Source organism: Vespula pensylvanica, chromosome 2, assembly GCF_014466175.1.
Source record: "Vespula pensylvanica isolate Volc-1 chromosome 2, ASM1446617v1, whole genome shotgun sequence".
Lineage (NCBI taxonomy): Eukaryota > Metazoa > Arthropoda > Insecta > Hymenoptera > Vespidae > Vespula > Vespula pensylvanica.
The window spans coordinates 13,951,787-13,971,771 of record NC_057686.1 but is presented as its reverse complement, the minus strand read 5'-3'; the positions used below and the strand labels follow the sequence as shown (position 1 = coordinate 13,971,771).

Here is a 19,985-nt window from a genome sequence, read left to right as displayed (position 1 = left end):
CGCACTTGCTTTCGCCTTTACTCGTCGCACAGCTCGATGACGCGTGACGAATACTCCATTCTCCCTTTTTCATTACACTTTTTTTTTACCATTTCTTTTTTTTCTCTTGTTTCTTTTTCCTTTCCTCTTTTTGTTTTTTATTTTCTCTTTTTTCTTTTTCGCTGAAAACTTACAACTGCAGCCTTTCCTGCTAGCGACTGATAAAAGATTTTCACTGAAGTTACATATATCGTTTTCTGTTATATTCGAAATATGAAATGGAATAAATCGTGCGATATGAAATAAATTCATCTTTGAAAGAGATTATTTTAATAATCCATTGCTTGAAATATTTTTTATAGATTCTACGTTGGAATTGATCAATGATCGTGATCTATTCAGCGATTTGCGTACATTTATCAATGATTCTCAAGAGTCTACGACTTTTTTTATCTATCATCGTGTATATTCAATGAAACGATGGTATTAATTCTATCGATAAATATAGAAAGTTTTCAAAGTCTATCCCGACGTATATCAATGACAAAATCGAAAGAATTTCTGTAGAACGTCGATAATGTAGGAATCATAGTTTTAACATCCGCTAGAGTTCGCTGAACGCAATAGATACTAGGAGAAATTAAATAACGTGTATGTCATTTTAGTTAAAACAAAGAATAAAACATGTTCTTTCTCAAGCTTTATATCATTTGTTAACGTAAAATGTTCTATTAATTTTAAGAATCGTGCACTATATTTGTCGAAGCAAGATATGTTAAGTAGAGTTCCCATGCAACGAAAGATTTACCTTCTGTATTTCGATTGGTCCTTCATTTTTTTCTTTGTACTCTTATTTTTATAATATGTATTTTTCTAATAGGAAATTAAGTATTATTTTATAATTATTATTTTGTATGTACGTCTGATAAATTTGGGTATACCTTTGATCATTACCACTGTAAATTTTGAAATTTTTGCAGAATTTACATTGTATCGCAAATAAACGCATGCGCATTATCACTTATATATATATACATGCACACTATATATGATATATACATATATATATATATATAATTGACATATACGTAACATATATGTTGATTTATTGTTGTAAATAATATAAGTTTCAAAGTTTATAATGATGAATACACTTCTACCATTAAGAAAATTATCATATACAGCACAAAAATTGCTAGTTAATAATATGATAAAACCAAAATATCCCATTGTAACAAATTTAAGAAATCTTCACATAACCTCTTTTAATACAAAAGAGATAAGAAATATGAATGAGAAAGTCAGAGTTGGTAATAAAAGATATGATTTGGTTGAAGGAGAAGTAACAGGTTCGATTCATAATTTAGAACAGTGAGTATAACTAAAATGTATAAAACTCTCTGTAAAATATATTATTTCTATGATAAGAAAGTCGGTCATATATATCGTAGTTTATACATTGTATATTTATTATAATTAATTTAAGATTTATATGTATACTTTTCAGAACAAAACTCTTCCCAGAAGAAGACACACCAAATTGGATTTTTAAAGGTATACCGTATAAGGAATTACCAATTATAAATATAAGAGCAACTCGTAACAATACTATTCTATCTTTGACAGATTATAAAGGTAATTTTAATATCTCCAAATCCAATAAAATATTTCTATACATATGTATATTTACGTATAGCTATCATATACTTATAGGAAAGATATTAGCAATACATTCTGCGGGTATAGAAGGTTTTAAAAATACTAGGAAAGGTACTAATGTCGCAGCACAACAAACAGCTTTAAACTTCAGCGAGGTATATATGCATTTTACCACAGTTCTATCTTTTGACAAAAGCACGTATAAATGTTTCCACGTTTTCACACATTTATAAAATATTTATTTTTTAGACAATTCGAAGTAAATGTACGCCAATAATCAGAGTGCGCGTAGAAGGATTAGGACCTGGTAGAATGGTAAATATATTGTGATAAAATATATTTCAAATCTGATATGTTGATAGTAGATTACTATGAAATAGCAAAGTGTTAATAAAATAAAATATAAATAGTAAAATATGAGTAAACAACTATTTAAATAATATCATAGATGACTATTTATACAAATTATTTTATATTTTAGGCTGCTTTAAAAGGTCTTCAGTTAGGAGGAATAGAAATCATATCAATCACAGACAGTACAAAAGTTTCATGGTGCCCAAGAAGACCAAGAAAGCCAAGGAGAGTATAATTATAACCTATACATAGAACAATGTCTTTAAAAAGTCATCTTATTATTATAATTCAACAGTTATATGTATATTTACTCAAAATTAGAACTTCATATTTATATCATTGGAATTGCTAATTTCATAATGCAATATAACTTTCGAGTTACGTACTTTTCATAGAAACATTTTGAATTCAAGCCTGAGAATAATTCTGAATACTTTATTACGTTTTTTATTAAATAAAAATTCTAAAGTTTTCAGTTCGATATAGAAAAACTAAGTAAGTTGAAAAAATAATTTGTCAACGTTGCGCATAGAAGAAAGAAAATTTTAAATTTTTATTCTCTTTTAATTTGGAGATAATTGAAAAAAGAACAACGGTTTTCACACGACCCGACGTGACGTGAAATTCCGGTTTTATATATAACCGTAAAAATATTATTTTTTGTATTGGATTTACAAATAATCGATTATTCGGGTCTCAAGAGTCCTATTATAAACTGGAAATGCGTAAAGTCCCATAGGGAAATTTGACCTAGATAGCTTAAAGTACCCTTGGGATATTGTAGCCTATATTCTGTAATTAAGCGTTTGTGTCCTTAACTATAAACTTTCAATGAAAGTTATACGCAACAGTTAATGTTCATCTACTACGCGTGTTTATTGCGTTGATTTATTGACGTCTACGTCCTGTCAACCGAATTGGTAGATATACAAGCGGGATGTGTGTAAACCTCTCATTTACAGCTTAATAACCGTCTTTATTAACGATGTATAAATATTTGGCATTGTTTTGTAATATATAATATAAATTATATAATAGTCTAATACTATTTACAATATTCGAATAATTTACAATACTCATTATAACATACTGAATTATTGACTAGAGCTCGACAAAATAACTCTTAACAAAACATTCTATAATTCTAAGCATTTCATGCATTATAATTAGTATTCGTAATAAGGATATATGTGTGTATGTGTGTGTGTGTGTGTGTGTGTATTAATTGAGTAATTGAGAAATTTCAGCTAATGAAATTATCCATTCGTATCTTATGAATCGTTAGGAACAAGTACAAAGATCAATTATTATCTACTTGACTCAAAGATCTGAATAATAATAATGATAAAAATATCAAGTAAATTCGTCAATGATCTAATCGATTTCAATACATGAAGGATGAAAAAAAGGTAAAATTCATGGATAATGTTGATGATTCCTTGCATATACAGAATTATCGTTTTAACGTGATTTGTTGTGTGATCCATGTTACATATTCCGAGACTCTCGTGTAAATACCAGGAAGACGAGGTCTGGCACAACCTACTCCAGAAGAAACTACACCTACGACCATCATGCTACCATCAGGATGATTTCCAACCATAAGAGGACCACCACTGTCAGCCTGAAAGAAAATATGTTTCGTATAATCTTTCTTCCATATATTTGTTTTGAAAAGAAATCGATTTTACTTGTTGTAAAACAATTTTTTACGAATAAATTCATTTATGTTTAATATCTACGTATTTCTAGATAGTCATATCTTTTTCTTTATTCTAAATTCAGTCCAATCAATTTTATTTTCTACTCTCTCATTCTTTCACTTTCTCTCTCTCTCTCTCTCTCTTTCTCTCTCCTTTTCTATAAATATAGATAGAAAACAAAGCTTTTATACGGACAAGAAAATATAATACTATACAGATATCTGGCTTTTACTTTCCTTTGATGTCGAATCAAAGCTCCGTGATTCAATTCGTGTACTTTGTCTTTTTCTTTTATTAAAGAGATGATAGGATCAAAAGAAAAACATTGTATCAAGTAAAAATGCTCGCGCATATAGCGCTATTATTGTTTCTACTTTTACAATTTCAATTCGATTATTTTCTGAATCTTTTTTTATTTATTCCCATGAAGAATGAATTTACATTTAAGACATTCATTACAAATACGTATAAACACGAGTGAAAGAAAAAAGTATAAAAAGAAAAATGGACAAAGTATCGATCGAATTTTATTATATGTTAGCCCACTATGTTTCTTTATTTTTTATTCGAACGAATATAATGTACATGTTTACATACGTATCGTTATTCTAATATCTTTTTCAAAATTCTTTTTTTTTGTTTGAGATTGGACATCAGAGATAATCGTTTTATCGTCAATCTTGGTCGATCTCGAACAAATACGATGAGACACGCGTCACGAATATAGAATTTCAATATTCTTTGGAAAAAAAATCGTTTAGTATCAATTGAAACTTGAAAAGTTCATATACTAGATCGAGTCGATTTATCGTAAATGGGTCACGTTCTCATTTTGGATAAAAATACCGTGCTGTACGTTCATGGATAACGAGAGCGTGGGAAAGCAAAATGAATCAGCCAATTTCTGAAGCGAGGCGTTTAGCAAGGGGGAAAAAAAAGAAAAACAAAATAAGAGAAAATATTTTCGTGCTACATGTTCGTGTATTTTCCTTTTGCGATTTTTTCCCCTTGACTATTGTCATATAAAGTTGACGAGTATTTATGGTTTTTTTCCACGGTGAATCGATGATCACCAGACACGCGTTTCTATCGAAATAATTTTGCAATGTTGCGAGACCGCAAAAGCCATCGGCGTTAATTGCAAAGCGGTTCCCCGCGTGTCTCCGATTGGGTCGAAAGCTTTTTGATTAAGTGTTGCAACGATTATGTGTATATATGTATCTTTATATCTATATATCCGTGTGTAACATGGCACGTCAATATTACAGGTTGCTTAGTGAAAAATTCGAAAGAATTCATTATTCTTTGGAAAGGAAAGATCCTTCAAAGGTACGTAGACATCCTTTGAGTATTCTATTTCAAGAACGAACTTTGATATAGCGTATCTCTGGTGTGAACCTAATTATAAGTTATTATTCTACTCTCTTGGAATGAAGAAACAAAAGGAGATAGAGAGAGGCAAACAGAAAGGAAAGATACTCTAAATGTTTACCGAGTGATACAAACGATCGCGTTAACTCGTAAGCGCGAAAGTTTCACGTAAATTAACTCGTATTCATATTACGAACGATTATTCCTACCGCGAATTACGTACGCTCGACGACTCACCCAACGACGTTAAATTGCGGGAAATAAATTCTCGCCAATGATAACGCTAATGTTCTTCCTTGTTTTTTTTTTCTTTTTTTCTATATTTTCTCCTTCATCCTTTTCTCCTCTTTTTTCTATTTCTTTATTTTTGTTTTGTTCGTTACCTCTTTTCTATTGATCAATGATATCGCAACATTAGAAGCACGAGAAGAAAATTTCGAGAAGACAATTTCGTGACGGAAGAGCGAAACGTCTAAATGAGTATTATATTTTTATTCTTATCCGTACAAAATAGGAAAGAAATAATGATAAAGTCGTGCCAAAGTGCATCGTTTCGTCAATACGTTTGTCGACGTGTTACCAGTACCGCACACATGTCGTCGTCCTTCCGGGACTCTCCGCTTTGCGGCTAAGCAATTATCGGACGCGGCTCTTCTCATTCGTTCGTGCGAATTGTTCTGAATTCTCTGCTAATCGCGCACGTACGAGAATCTCCTCTCTTATATTTATCGAATTTTGCCGAACTACTCTTTTCTTCGACGATACATTAGATATTAGGAAAGTTCGGAAATTATTCTTAACGAGCAAGCAGGATTAATTGTGTTTGGAAAGTCAGGCGAATGATTCATTACTCGAAAATTATTATTAATCGATTATCTCTTCTTTTCTTTCCTTTCGCGATAACTTTAGTTTTTCCTTGTATCTTGTCTTTACAAAAATACGTATTTCTTGAAATGAAATCAAATTTCGAACATGGCAGTTAGCTTTTGTTTCTTTTCTTTTTCTGTACGTACAGTGATAAGTGAATTGCAGAGGTGAAACAACTACTTACCCAACAAGTGTCTCGACCACCTTCCTCATGACCAGCACACATTTGTTGCGATTCCACGCGTGTGGACTTTCCTTGACTGGCGTACCATTCTCGGCAAATGCTGTTCTCTACCACTCGAACGCTTACTTTCTGCATCACGTCCGCTCTTTTGTCTGCAAGATAACAACGTAACGTTCCGACATGTAGCTTGACTTGTTCAACGAGAATATATCTAAGTACTTATGCAGTAGATATATACGAGAACTTTATTCGACGCGTTAAAATTATTTTCACCTTTCTTATCTTTGCAATTTTCAGTCTTTCTAAAGTTTCCGCTTGAATAGTATGAATAAATTGAAACAGAAATTTCGTGACGCGTGAAATTTAACATCAAGACGAATATACATATATATAGCTCTATAATTTTAACTAGAGAAATCATTATCCTATTTCTATCGCTCAAGGATTTCCTCTCGTTACGAATCAAGATTACATGCCTGTGAATATATCTATATGCTACGTTACCTATACGTTTCGTTAAGTATACCGATTGTTGCAACGTCCGACTACCTTTCAAGAGTATTGACATTTCCGTATCTCCTTGAGAATACTGTGAATATAGTGGAACAGACTCTATCTTTCTCTTTCTCTCAATCTCTTGCTTCCTCTCACTCTCTCTCTCTCTCTCTCTCTCTCTCTCTCTCTCTCTCTCTCTCTCTGTCTCTCTGTCTTTCTTCGAGTAAAGTTACCTCGGAACGTTCGCAAACGTGTTCCGAGTTCCTTTGACTCCGATAAGTAAGCAAGAACTTCGTAAGATGTAACTCGAACGCAGAATTTAGGAAGGTACTTGCTTCCACTGCAGACAAAACTCTAAAGTACATTTTGATATCTTCCTCGTGCCGTGGACGCGTCGTCATTACCGTTTCTACTTCCTTCTCTTCCATCTCTTCCATTTCTCTCTCTCTCTCTCTCTCTCTCTCTCTCTCTCTCTCTTTATCTCACTTACTTTCTCGTAACTTCCTCGACTCACGACCTTCTATCCTTACCCTATCAAAGAGCTTTTAAACGAGCGAAGCATTCCACTCGTGACTTCGACCTAATGCGCTATTCGTTTTATTAAAATTTTCGTCAAATAAAATCGATTCACGTCGTTCTCCTCTTTTCTAAAACGACATCGTTCGCCAATATATTTAAATATTCACTTTTTTCTCAATAATAAAGAAGAATATCTTGCAAAGATATATTTAGGAGAAATCTTTTTATCGTATGCTAATATTTCATCTTCTATACTTCACTAATGAAAATTCAAGCCAGTTCTTTAAGTTAATTCAATTTTTGAACTAACTCATAATCGGAAAAATGATTTACACTTAAAAATCATATATTATAATATATGATAAATATACAAATAAAAAATTATAAATGGAATAATTTTTTGATATGACGAGTAACTCACATCTAGATCTGTCTTCACCGAGCCAGCCCCAACCAGCGGCCACTGCATTCTCACCACCAAAAGCTCTGTATCCTGGCTTTCCTGATGCCGCTGGCAAACAGGCGGGTTTCACGCTTTCCGACCAGGTAATCGGCCTCGACAATTCTAACAGGGCGATGTCGTCGACGTATCGGCCACACCTGTGACCGGGATGCACCATCGCGTTAATGACACTTTCCTCTCTCGCCGCTGGCGTTTCCGGGCCTTTCAAGTCATACTCGCCGAGGGTCACACGTAATTGACGTATCGGAATTGTCGATGTACCCCTGAAAATCGAATTGCATTTGATCCAACTGTTCATTTCTCTCAAGTTCTTCTCCTTGTTTGTATCTCATACTTTATTTATTTCAATTCTTCTTCTCTTTCTTTGTTTCTTATATTTCACATTTATACAGTGACCATTTCATTTTATTACAAACGTTTATATATAGAATAATTTCTCCTGGTGATTTTCTCTCTCTCTCTCTCTTTTTTTTCACAAAGATCTACGATTATTTTCTAGTTTTATTTTGATATTTTAACGTTTCAAGTATCTATTTTTACAAATATATTTTTTTGTGAATACCGATTAAATTTACGATATACTGAAGCTTTGAAAAAAGTAGGCCATCACTCATGGAATTTTACACGCATACACACATACACGCGAGTGCGTACACACACACACACACACACACAGAAATTGTACGTAAGTTAATTACAATTCTTCCGTACACTCTATTCATTTAAAATACACGTACAATACTCTTTTTAATTTCACTTTATATGTACCTTCTACAATACTTCATATCATGCATGTGGAAAGTAATGTACACGTATCGTATATGTATAGATTACACGGATAATCACTTTTCTGCAACTCAGAACTTTTTCTCTTCACTATATACCACAAATCTTTTTCCTGTCGAGTTAAAAGTAGAAGTGAGATAGAAAGATAGGAAGAGAAAGAGAGAGAGAGAGAGAGAGAGAGAGAGAGAGAGAGAGAGAGAGAGAAAGACGAGAGAGGAAAAGGATCGAGCAACCGTACGGAAACTCGTCACGATACTCGTATTTTAATTAATCCCCTTCCATCCACCAGGAACGTCGTTCGTCGTCGTTTTCAGCGTCGTTTTTGAGCTTAACGAAGCTTAACTATGGACGGTGGACGCAAAGAGAGAAAGAGAGAAATAGAGAGAGAGAGAGAGAGAGAGAGAGAGAGAGAGAGAGAGAGAGACAGAGAGAGCAATGCGCGCGTTCGCGCGTGCTTTCGTAATTTCATCTCGAATATTAGCGATACTCATTCAAAGTGTACACCTTCATCTTTCTCTCTCTTTCTCTCTTCGGATGATTTTAGTTGCTATTTGAAACAAATTTAGACGAGTCTACCGCGATCGCAAAACTTTCCTTCGGGCAAGGAACGTTATTACGCGAATTTACGAGAAACGATTCTATTCCATCTCAGCTATTCTTATCCTTCTTATTCACTTCCTCTTTTTCATTTTCTTCTATGCCAAGCATGCCGAGCCTTTATTACAATTTTTCGTCGCGCTTTCGAGCGGAAGTCAAACCCTCCCCTCTACTCTACCATCACCCTCACTATAAGTTTATTCAATTTTCTTTCCAATTTATTCAATGGAAGATACTCCATTAAAAAAATTGGAGAGAGATCGGAGTGGGCTTTAGAGTGGGACGTAAAAGGAATTGAAGTGGAAAAGATTAAGCGGTGGAACGGCTACGAAATTAATAATCCGGTATAATCCATTATAAAGATAATGCGACTTCGCCGCTCGCTGGTGGTTACTTATTTCCTTCTTGACCTAATTACGCTTTCTCTTCTTTTCTTTTCTCCTTTTTTTTTTTTATTTTTTTTATTCTTCTTTAACTACTACTACTCCTTTCCAATCGATCGTAATGTAAGAAGAAAAATTCACGTAATAATATTAATATCGATGTTATAACAAAGAGAATTTATTTTCATGAGATCTTGTAGAAAAATATTAGAAGTACCATCCTCGTCGAAAAATGTATACGTTCGTTTTAACGTAGATCAGAGATATGTGTTAGTTATACACGAACAGTTTCTCCCAATTGTGGTCGATTATCGCGGTTCGAACGCACACACCCAATATCTCGGTCGATCGACTCGTAGATACGTTCTGTGCTTCTATCGGAGAATGCGCTCAAGTCACTATGTGAGAAGGCTATTAATTGACGATGTTTGTATACTATACATTTACGTACATGTTCTAACGTATTAGTTACGTGAAATGCAAAGAGTGGGATATGTATACGTATGTGTGTACACATAGTGTATCAATGTTGCTGGTAACTAAAGCAATCAATGTCGATATGTGACATATCGGTCAGACACGTGGTCTGTTAATTATCATGAAAGTTAACTGAGTCGTTTGTTCTTGATTGCGAAAGGACTTTCTCCGTGTCTTAAAAAGGAACGTAATCAAGAGAGAAAGAGGGAAAGATTGAGAAAGGAAAAAAACTAGTCTTTGTGTCGTAAGAAAAATCTTCCCTTGGACGTTGGCAATTATTTAAGCGGGATTTCAGGCGTAGGACGACGACGACGACGACGACGACGACGACGACGACGACGATGTTGCGAGCAACGCATCTTCGTCTCGGCTTCTCCCACTGAGAGTCGCTACAGTGGCTTCACTTAATTAATCGGTTTACCCTACCTCCGAATAATTAACAAAATTACGACACTATCTCCTTAAACGCACGGACGCCCATTCTAGAAACTCACTTTCTCTCTATCTCTATGTATATATATTCTCTTTCAAGACGAAGCTTTCTAAGCTCTTCTCCAGGACTCGTTTTCCTTTCTCGTCTTCTTCCTCGTCGTCGTTGTATCTCGCAAAGCTGTCTTAATGGACCCTTCCTATTCTGCCGGCTGTTTCTCTGCTGCTATTGTTCCGTGAACCACGGATTATATGGTTTACCTTTCGCCAGATCCATGGCCCTTTCCCTTCATCGATGTCGTGCCCACTTGATTAAAATATTTACGTTGGTACGAGCTCTCTTTTGTTCCTTTTCTTTTTTTTTCTTATCACATTTTTTCTTTTCTATTCATCATTCTCTTTCTCTCTCTCTCTCTCTCTCTTTCTTCCTTTCGTTTTCAATCTCGGTATTTTTTTCGATATATACATAAAACTGAACATTAAATTAATTATGTCAACTCGGAGATGGTTTTTTCGATTTGTTAGTCAAATGATGTGATTACCCTTTTTTAATCGACATTTAAGACTTGTTTCTAACACGGTATATTAAATTACCGTTCATTTTTACTATCAATGTGTGTTTTTTAACGCTTATATTGTATTTATTGAATGAACACCCTTTCGATTATTCTATTATTCTAAAAGACTACAGTCGATCGAGATACAAAAAATAAATAATCGTTTACTGGATCAAAAATGGCGAACGGTCGTAATGAATCCATCTATTTATACGAAATTCAGATCAATAGTAGCGAGTTTGATTTATATTTTTGCATAAATGTTGATATTGGTCGAATGTTTAACGCTTCGATTACTTCGGGCGATATTGATAAGAGATATTCAATTTCAATATTTATTTAATTTTTTTTTAAAGACTGCGAGTGTTTGTTCTAACAAAAATGAAGTTCAGTTAAAAGCAAAGTCATAAATTTGATTAATTGGACATCTAGATTCACACATCCCATATATAAATATAAATATAAATATATATATATATATATATATATATATATATATATATATCAGAATAGTATAAATGTAAAAATATATTTGATTACTTTTTTCTTCTTGGAAAAATTTACAAAGTTATTCTCATACCATCGTACAAGATAAATCGACGAATTTTTTTGAATAGGGTGTTGATTCGTTCGCGCCGCGATTGAGAAACAACAATGCGAATAACTTACTCGCGTTCACCTTAATTCTCGTTCGCTCCATACCTCTTTGTGATATCTCGCCGGTGCGTTTTGTGCATGGCTGCTAGCAATTACCGAATGGTCTGTAATCTACACGCAATCATGGCTCGCAACAGTGAATGCGTTCTCGCTTCTGCGCTCGCGCATTCACCAACCCTCTCTGCAAGAGCTCGAATTCTCATTCCCGTTGTATCCGTTGTCCCTCCATCCTCTTCCTTCCTATTTTCCCTTTGTTCTCGGACCAATGACCGGGAAGGATACACGATAACTAACAGTTCGAATCTCTCCGAATATACAACCCGTCGCGCATACGTTTGAATTCACAGTTATGCATATAGCCCGACTTCAGCAAAGTATTTCAGATCGATAAAAGATTATTCTTTATATGTATACGTATCGGTAGATATATCTCCCGATATAATGAAAAGTGCAACAGACGAAGTCATCTTACTATTCAAATATATAAAAAATCCTAACAATCGAGAAAGCGAATGAATTGTAATTACTTGCTCCAAAGTGGGAATTGCCAATACATTTTACGTTTTTGCTTTTCCATTCGGAACGGAAAACTCAACGATTATGATCCGCAGTCTTAAAAACAAAATAATATTTTAATTATCAAATATTCTTATAGAGTCTCGTATATATCTTTAATAAAAGTAAATGTTTAAAGAAACTAGACAAATTGACCTCTTCGAAATAAATAAAAAGTTATGAATTTTATCGAGACCACATACAGTGAATGTTTATCTACTTTCATTCTGAGAACTCGATTCTGCGAGATGGTGAATAAAAACAAGTACTTTTTCAATATAAACCAATCTTGATATTATATAAGGGTATTGCTGACCTACATAAATTTGATTCAATGACAGATAGTTTTTTTTTTTAATAGGTTTCATATATTTTAAAAAGATCACTGACCTATATAGATTCTTAGAATTTGAATGAATTTTGGATAAATCAATAAATATGTATGTCGATATGTATTTACATAAATATGTATCAAAGATATCGTTGGCCTATATAAATTCTTAGAATTTAGCTTGGCACATCACAGATGTATTTTCTATAACTGATATGCGAGGATATCTCTGACCTACATCAATTTTTGAAATTAGATTCGACGTTCAATGTATGTACTTTAGGATACCTCGTGTTATAAAAATATCGTTGAAAGAAAATAATTTTTCTATAATATTTCGATCGTTTAAAACTCATTGTAATTTTTTTTTTTTTTAAATAATGACGTGTAAAAAGCCGATTAAAAACGAAACTTAATCGAAATTAGGATATAAAATAGTATACATTGTCAAAGGGATGAATATAGAGGTATCGTTTTAGCTATAAAACGTACAACAAGATAAATTAAACGCTCCTGTTTTTAGCGTTCACCGTGTACGCAATTTATATTTTGTAATTGCTCGCACGAGATCACCCTCTCTGTTTATAGTGCACACCGATGGCATGTCACCGAGCAAAATACATTAGATTCGTTTTCGTTACATTTTATTGCGAATAACGCGAGAGAAACGTAATTTTATAACAAAATTTTTTCGTTATGGATGAAAGTCGTTTGCATACGTTGAACTATGATAAATGAATGTATGTGTGAGTATGTGAGTTTGAGAGAGGCTGAATCTGCATTATACAATACAATTATATTCTTTGTATTTACACTCGAGGAACCTCAGGAATTGAGAAAAATGAGGATGTACTATTATTTTTTTCATTAATTTTTTTTTTTTGTAAATTCATCGCAGACTAAAATTGCGGTTAAAAAATACGCATCTGTAAATTTGACAAAATCAGAAACATTTATCTTTTTTATGTTTTGTTTCCCTCTTTTTCACGAAATGACCATCGAGCAATGAGTAAACGTGGACAACAAACGGTTTTTAATATACGAAAAAAAATGACTTTGCCGAAAAAGAATTTGGACAACGATAGTGTATCTTTTTCCAACGAGTAAGCCATGGCTAATCTTCGATATCGGCTTTCCGCAGCCGTCAAATTGGCACGAGTCCGAGTTTTAAAGTTCGATTAGTCCCACCCCCTGTATTCAAAAATCTCTCTTTTTTTGTTACTAATTTTATCATTGACAACTAGTGGTTACAATGCCGATATATATGTAAACGAGGGAGTTTTGTTCCTTTTTTCGTTTTTTTTTATCATTTTGCCTCTCTCTCTCTCTCTCTCTCTCTCTCTCTCTCTCTCTCTCTCTTTCTCTCTCTATAAAACAACGCGTAGGTAGGCGATATCGTTGAGCGATCAGGCGTATTCATCAGATTCGCGAAAAGAAAAATGGGCATCCTTCCATAAAGGGAATGGATCGCTCGTCTATGAATATTTTTGAATATATTCGCCGTTATTATTTTGCATCCGTTATTTGAAAACTCGACTGACGCTTTCCTCGCCTTAATATATCTATATTTTATACGTAGATTCGAAGTTGAGGAAGATTTAAGAAGAAGAAATAAAAAGAACCTTCTCTTTGATGGCTTATATAGCTTCGAAAAGAATCATAGATATCGGTTACGATCTCGTTCTTAAATTATACGATGTTCTTTATGGAAAGAGCTGTTTTATCTTTTGTAATGTTAACAGCTTTCAAAAATGATCTGATATTAATATTAAATTTCTATTAAAAAAAAAAAAAAGATGATGCGTATAACCAAGTAATTTTGAATATCGAACAAGCATGCATTTAAAAGAAAAATTAAAAAAATGTTTACTCACGAGCACAAACAATGAGCGGCGGTGAGAATGAATCTTGAATTGAGTATAGTACCACCGCAAAAGTGGCCACCTTTTCTCGTGATGCTAACCAACCAAGGAAACTCTCGTGGTATCGCGTTTTGACCTCCAACGATTCTGGCCGTCCGAGTTCCGCTTTCCCCACGACCGCACGGGACATCTGCCACTATTATTAAATACAAATTTCCTCGTTAATACTCGATAACAATTAATTAAGGTTGACCTCGTTTCGATGAGCTCGAGTTTCGTTATGATGCCAAATTTACATTTATTTTCGATATTGACGATCTTTATCTGTTTATTTAAATAAAAACATAGTAATAAATAATTTCTGCTTTTTATTAACGTTTCATACGCAATTTAAGAATATTAATTTTTGTTTTATTTTTAGCGAATGACAAAGAATAAAGTGAAAATATTCTAATTAGACTTTTTTAATGAACTCGTTTACGAAATGAATTCAAGCGTGTCCCCCTAGCACGGAACAACGCGTAAACCGAAAATTCAGAGGAGTTAAATAACATCTCAGCCGTCGCGTTAATACGAAACTTTTTAATGCCTTCGTTCTAAGCTACGTTTACTCTAACATCGGCGAGATATTATTTCCGTACCAGCTAATTAGCGTTCGCATCATTAGTTTCAGCTATCTCTCTCTCTCTCTCTCTCTCTCTCTCTCTCTCTCTCTCTCTCTCTTTCTATCTCTTTCCCTCTACCTCCAAAATAGAATAAAAAGTTAGTTAGACTTTCTACGGTATCTTCCATTCCTTACTCTCACGAGTAATACTTTTTTTCTATCTGAGAAAATTCAATTGTACATTGTTAAAACAAACTAATATCTTAGTCGGGTTTTTGTAATTACTTCTTCGGTTCGTTGCTTTAGCTTGTCTCGTTTATCTAAAATGGATAACGAACAGGATAATAAGAAAAATGATGAAAAAAAAGAAAAAAAAAAAAAAAAGAAAAGAAAAGAAAGAAGAAAAGAAAATAATCTAATACGGATTTACGATCGTGAAAATTGTCGATAAGCGTAAAGGAAAGAAAGAATTTTATCGAATACTTTTAAACAAATCGGATCAGAGCTAGGATCGTTTGAAAGTATATAAGGTCCTTCGATTTTTCACATCGATATTAATCTGTCGCACGAAACTCGACGAGCATCGATCGTTCGACGCCTCCTTGCAATTCGACGATTAATGTCCGGAACGTGTCCGCGATCGGTTAGCTACTTCCTGCTGCGATTCCGGTGAGGATAGATAAAGGGATGACATTACGTTCGATATTACAGAGCATAGTACACGCGAGAGAGAGAGAGAGAGAGAGAGAGAGAGAGAGAGAGAAAGAGGAAGAGGAAGAGAAACAGAGACAGAGATAGAGACAGAGACCGAGAGAGAAAGAGAGCGAAAGGAAGAAGAAAGAGAAAAAATAAATTACGTTCCAACTTTTCCGTGCACTGCATTTACTGACCTTACCTTACGGATAACGGATACGGTAATTCTGATTGATTGCAAAACTTTTCCTTGCGGATATGGACTCTACCCTGGTAATCTCTCGGCTTCTTTTTCTTTTCTGGAATCCATCTTACGTCGGAACGAACGAACGAACGAACGAAAGAACGAATGAACGAACGAACGAACGATGGAACGAACGAACACCGGTTATTACGGTACGTTCAGTCTCCGAGATAACAGACAGTGCCTAGGTGAACGATATTAAATAATTACGAACAAAGCTTTAATTTCTTTTAACGTTAATTCCCGTCCATCTTTTTCGTTCTCTCTCTCTCTCTTTCTTTCTCTCTCTTTTTCTTCTCACACATGCGTTTTATTTTTTTTATGTTAATTGAGAGAATAGTAAGAAAGGGATTTCGAAGAGCATTGAAATGTAGATGGAAATGTCGGTCTTATAAAATGTACTTCTCGATCGAGTCCGCGCAAAATGAATTAGGTTGACGTGTTTGCATCGAAAAATAGATAAAAGAAAAGAAAGAAAATGTTCTCGTGCACAGAATCAACAGGTAATTCCCAGTGCATTAGATAAATCTCCGGTGGCGTGTGTATATCCTTGCGACTACGAATGTAATAATCGACCGATCGATTGCCTGACGAATTCCATTTTCGATCGTGTGCTATTCCACTCGTATCGTACCTTTATCCTAAATACTAAAAGGAAGAAGAGAGAGAGAGAGAGAGAGAGGGAGAGAATTGATATGCGCTAGATAGGCAGTCGAATAAATTAAAAAATTTTCAGAAATTCTTTTTCTTTTCGATCTCTATGTTCACACAACTATAATATCCTGTTCATTCGACAGTTATTATCAAACATGCGTGGTTATCGAGTGCGAATAAAAATTCATAAAGCTGTTTTTATTTTTTCTTTCCTTTTTCAGTCGACGCTCAATTTTCATGCATTCGTTCATTCAATCCTTCGCGTTAATCGGCTTCTGTTTTGAAAAACGTGTGCGAAACGTGATTGAACTCGATAACAACCATGAAAGCCTTTTTTCCAAAGCCAGTTTTTCCCCCAATAATATGTACTACGTATGTACGTACATACGTAGGTAGATAGTTACGTGCGTACATAGTCTGGTTATCTATTAATCGAACAAAATCAATTGTTAACGTGCGATCTAAAAGTACGTATCTTTGAAAATTCACAACAATGTCGTATTTGCGTTGTAATTATCTATCCAAGAAATTTTGCTAACTGTACATTTGTTAACTATACGATATCTATCCAAGATATTTTGCTAACTATACAATTTTTGCTTAACCGTACATACAAAAGTATGAGCATCGTTTTTTGCTTTCCGATAAATACTACGGTTTTGTAATTTTCGCTTAATCTTCCGAAAACTAATCCATTAAACTTTTACGATCCACTGGCTTTTAGGTCGTTATAAGCTTTCCAATCTTTTTTGCAATGATCCAATACAAATTTTTCTAAAAGAAACATCAATTACGTACGAATTAATTCATGAGTAAAAGTTAGTTTTCATTAGTTGACCGTCTTTCGGTTTTTGGATTGAAAGAGTCTATAAGTTCACAAGACAATATATGTAGAAACACAGAAAAAGAGAAACAGAAAAAGATAGGAGGAGAGAGAAAAAAGAGAGGGAGAGAGATATGGGAAAGACAAGAACTCGAAACGAAACGTTTCGAAGCGGTCCTCGAAAAAGCTCGTAGTATCACTCGCCGTTAGATTCAAGAGCTGCGTACCTACCTCGATCGTTCGCGTTTAATTGAAAGCTGAATCGACGCGTACAGGAATGTTAACCGGCTCGAGAGAATCTCTCTCTCTCTCTCTCTCTCTCTCTCTCTGCCTCTCTCTCTTGGAGCTATGCCGGCACGGCCACTGGCGTCGCACGAATTTAATGCTCCGAACAGATAGGGATAAATACGACGGATCTGTCAGCGCAATCCCTGCGACAGTACCTCCTCCGATCCTCCTCCTCCCTTTCTCTTCATCCTCCTCCTCTAACCTTCGGCCCTTCTCGTTTCACGCCCCGGCTGATTAATTGGACCTCTACGTCTGCTCCAGCTCGATCCTCCTCGTCCTTTCTCCTCTTCTCGATCTCCGCTCCCTTCATCCATCCCTTCTCTTTCTCTTCTCTCTCCTCTCTTTCTCTCTCTCTCTCTCTCTCTCTCTCTATATATATATATATATATATATATATATATGTTCATGTATATATATATATATATTCTCTATATGTGTATATGTATATTTCTCTTCCTCTCTCTCTATCTATCCTTTACGGAAGCGAAAGGGCCACGAAGGGAAGCGACGCATAGAATTTGAAGTCGTCTCTATTTGGTAATGCGTAATAGATATGTCAGAAGCAGGTTCAACATGGTCATGATAATATGCTGGTGCTATAGCTTACACTATTCTCTACCTCTCTTCATTCTCTTCTTCTCTTTCTCTCTCTCTCTCTCTTTCTCTCTCTCTCTCTCTCTTTTTCTTTTTCTCTTTTCTATGCAGGAGAGGAAGAGTTTTCGTCACCCTCCACTCGTTTGATATATTACAAAGATATCGAACACTTTTCATTCTTCTCAGATACTCTTTCTTCTCTCTCTCTCTCTCTCTCTCTCTCTCTCTCTCTCTCTCTTTCTCTTTCTCTCCGTCCCTTTTTTTCTTCGTTTTTCTTTGTCATCTTTGTATTTGAAAATTTATCCTACAGACATGTCGGTGAAAAGAGTTACGGATTACTAGGGCAGCCGTTTATAAGAGCTTTGTCATCGGTAGAATCCGCGATGAAAATCGATCTGAGAGTCGATTGGATATTCTCTTTTTTTTCCAAATGATATTTTATTTCTTCAAAGGGAATATGAGAGGGAAAGGGATAGACAGAGGGAGCAGAATGAATTTCTAACGAAGGAAGATCACATCGTTAAATAAAATTCTTTAGTTTCATACGAATAATTTGCATATTCAATAAGTAATCTTTTCATTATTAATATTTCACTTAATAAATTAATAGACATGCATTTTTAAAACATTCATTAAGCGAGTATGGAAACGCCCTTATAAAATTAAAGATTAAAGAATGCTGGTGTGTTACTCGAAAATAATAATCTCAGTAATCACTTGAAACGAAAATAGGAGCTTGCGAACGAACGATATGTGTTTTCTATTTTACAACTTATGCATATTCTTTCTCATTAGTGAGAATTAAAGTATTAAACTTTATATTTGAACGTTTCATCTTTTTATTTGTTAAGCATAAGTCAAGGTTTTGACGAACAAAATCTGAGAGAGAAAAAAAGACGAATGAATTAACGGATTTAATTGCACTTTATAAATATCACGAGACAGCGATAAAAATGATATCGTTGAAATGTGTATACGAGTATGCGTTTAAGAAAAACTTAAACAAACGATATGTTAATATTAAAAAAAACAAAGAGAGAGAGAGAGAGAGAATGAATAGATTACCGAATAGAAAACAAATAGAAAAGCTTGCGTCAGAGGTTAAAAACCTTTTTCGCAATGTGTCCGTCAACGAATAGAGACATTGAAAAGGTCATTGACAAAAGCGAGCAAAGTCGATGCTCTCACGAGGTCTTCTATGACTTTCGACTTCTGTCAAGGTTGCCAAATCATTCTTTCCTATTTTAGTCGCACCTACCTTCCGCCATGCACTCGTGTCCATGAAGAGCGGAATTATCTTTACTTCGTAACATGACTCATTGTTTGCCGAAATCCTTGCTTCCTCGTATTAAAAGTGTATAGGTGACATTGACACCACAAAAGTATAATCGTTACGTATGATCTCGTATGCATATGATATGAAAAAAAATTTTTTTTTAATACCTATTTCAAATAATACTAATTTCTTTACATCTATTAAAAAATGCAAGATAATTCGCTAAGAAATATAAGTATGTAAGTATGTTTGCTAAAATTGAGCGTATCGTTCCCATTTCTCGTTGAACGTAAAAACATGTAAGTATGTATTTTTCAGGAATCGATAAGATTGCATGCAATAAAAAATATGAAGGGCTCAATGAGAGCACTCGAGAGGGTGGTTCTTCTCTATTTCTCGAGGTGCTTGTTTTCCTTTATACGCGCGCGTGATAATTGTGTGCAACGTTGCGATGCGAAGCTCGTTAGATCGTTTACCTTACTCGGGTAACTTAAATGAAACAACTTTTCGTATATATCTTGGTCTACTGAACTTGGTATCTTTTTTTGGAGGATAAACTACGCGAATTCGGCTAAATTGAA

At 34.4% G+C, this 19,985-nt stretch overlaps 2 protein-coding genes across 2 annotated transcripts; one reads left to right on the top strand and one right to left on the bottom strand.

Moving 5' to 3' along the window:
- The first annotated feature begins 1,086 nt into the window (after positions 1 to 1,086).
- On the top strand, positions 1,087 to 3,055 carry LOC122637979 (30S ribosomal protein S11, chloroplastic). The gene is made up of 5 exons (XM_043830549.1): positions 1,087 to 1,350; positions 1,487 to 1,614; positions 1,693 to 1,793; positions 1,888 to 1,953; positions 2,120 to 3,055. The coding sequence occupies exons 1-5, from the start codon at positions 1,121 to 1,123 to the stop codon at positions 2,225 to 2,227; spliced, it is 633 nt and encodes a 210-aa protein (XP_043686484.1). The 5' UTR covers positions 1,087 to 1,120; the 3' UTR covers positions 2,228 to 3,055.
- Positions 3,056 to 3,232: 177 nt separating this feature from the next.
- LOC122637978 (trypsin-1-like) lies at positions 3,233 to 19,501 on the bottom strand. The gene is made up of 5 exons (XM_043830548.1): positions 19,387 to 19,501; positions 14,241 to 14,424; positions 7,553 to 7,857; positions 6,118 to 6,269; positions 3,233 to 3,616 (listed from the first exon to the last, which is right to left on the bottom strand). The coding sequence occupies exons 1-5, from the start codon at positions 19,439 to 19,441 to the stop codon at positions 3,446 to 3,448; spliced, it is 867 nt and encodes a 288-aa protein (XP_043686483.1). The 5' UTR covers positions 19,442 to 19,501; the 3' UTR covers positions 3,233 to 3,445.
- Between the last annotated feature and the right edge of the window lie 484 nt (positions 19,502 to 19,985).

What these genes read in the sequence shown, in the direction of transcription:
- LOC122637979 (XM_043830549.1), top strand. Translation starts at nt 1,121, where the DNA reads ATGATGAATACACTTCTACCATTAAGAAAATTATCATATACAGCACAA. An exon ending in ATCTTTGACAGATTATAAAG is followed by an intron (nt 1,615 to 1,692) that starts GTAATTTTAATA and finishes ATATACTTATAG; the next exon opens with GAAAGATATTAGCAATACAT. An exon ending in GATTAGGACCTGGTAGAATG is followed by an intron (nt 1,954 to 2,119) that starts GTAAATATATTG and finishes TTTATATTTTAG; the next exon opens with GCTGCTTTAAAAGGTCTTCA.
- LOC122637978 (XM_043830548.1), bottom strand. Translation starts at nt 19,441, where the DNA reads ATGTTACGAAGTAAAGATAATTCCGCTCTTCATGGACACGAGTGCATG. An exon ending in ACACGAGTGCATGGCGGAAG is followed by an intron (nt 14,425 to 19,386) that starts GTAGGTGCGACT and finishes ATTTAATAATAG; the next exon opens with TGGCAGATGTCCCGTGCGGT. An exon ending in GCCGCTCATTGTTTGTGCTC is followed by an intron (nt 7,858 to 14,240) that starts GTGAGTAAACAT and finishes TTCGATTTTCAG; the next exon opens with GGGTACATCGACAATTCCGA.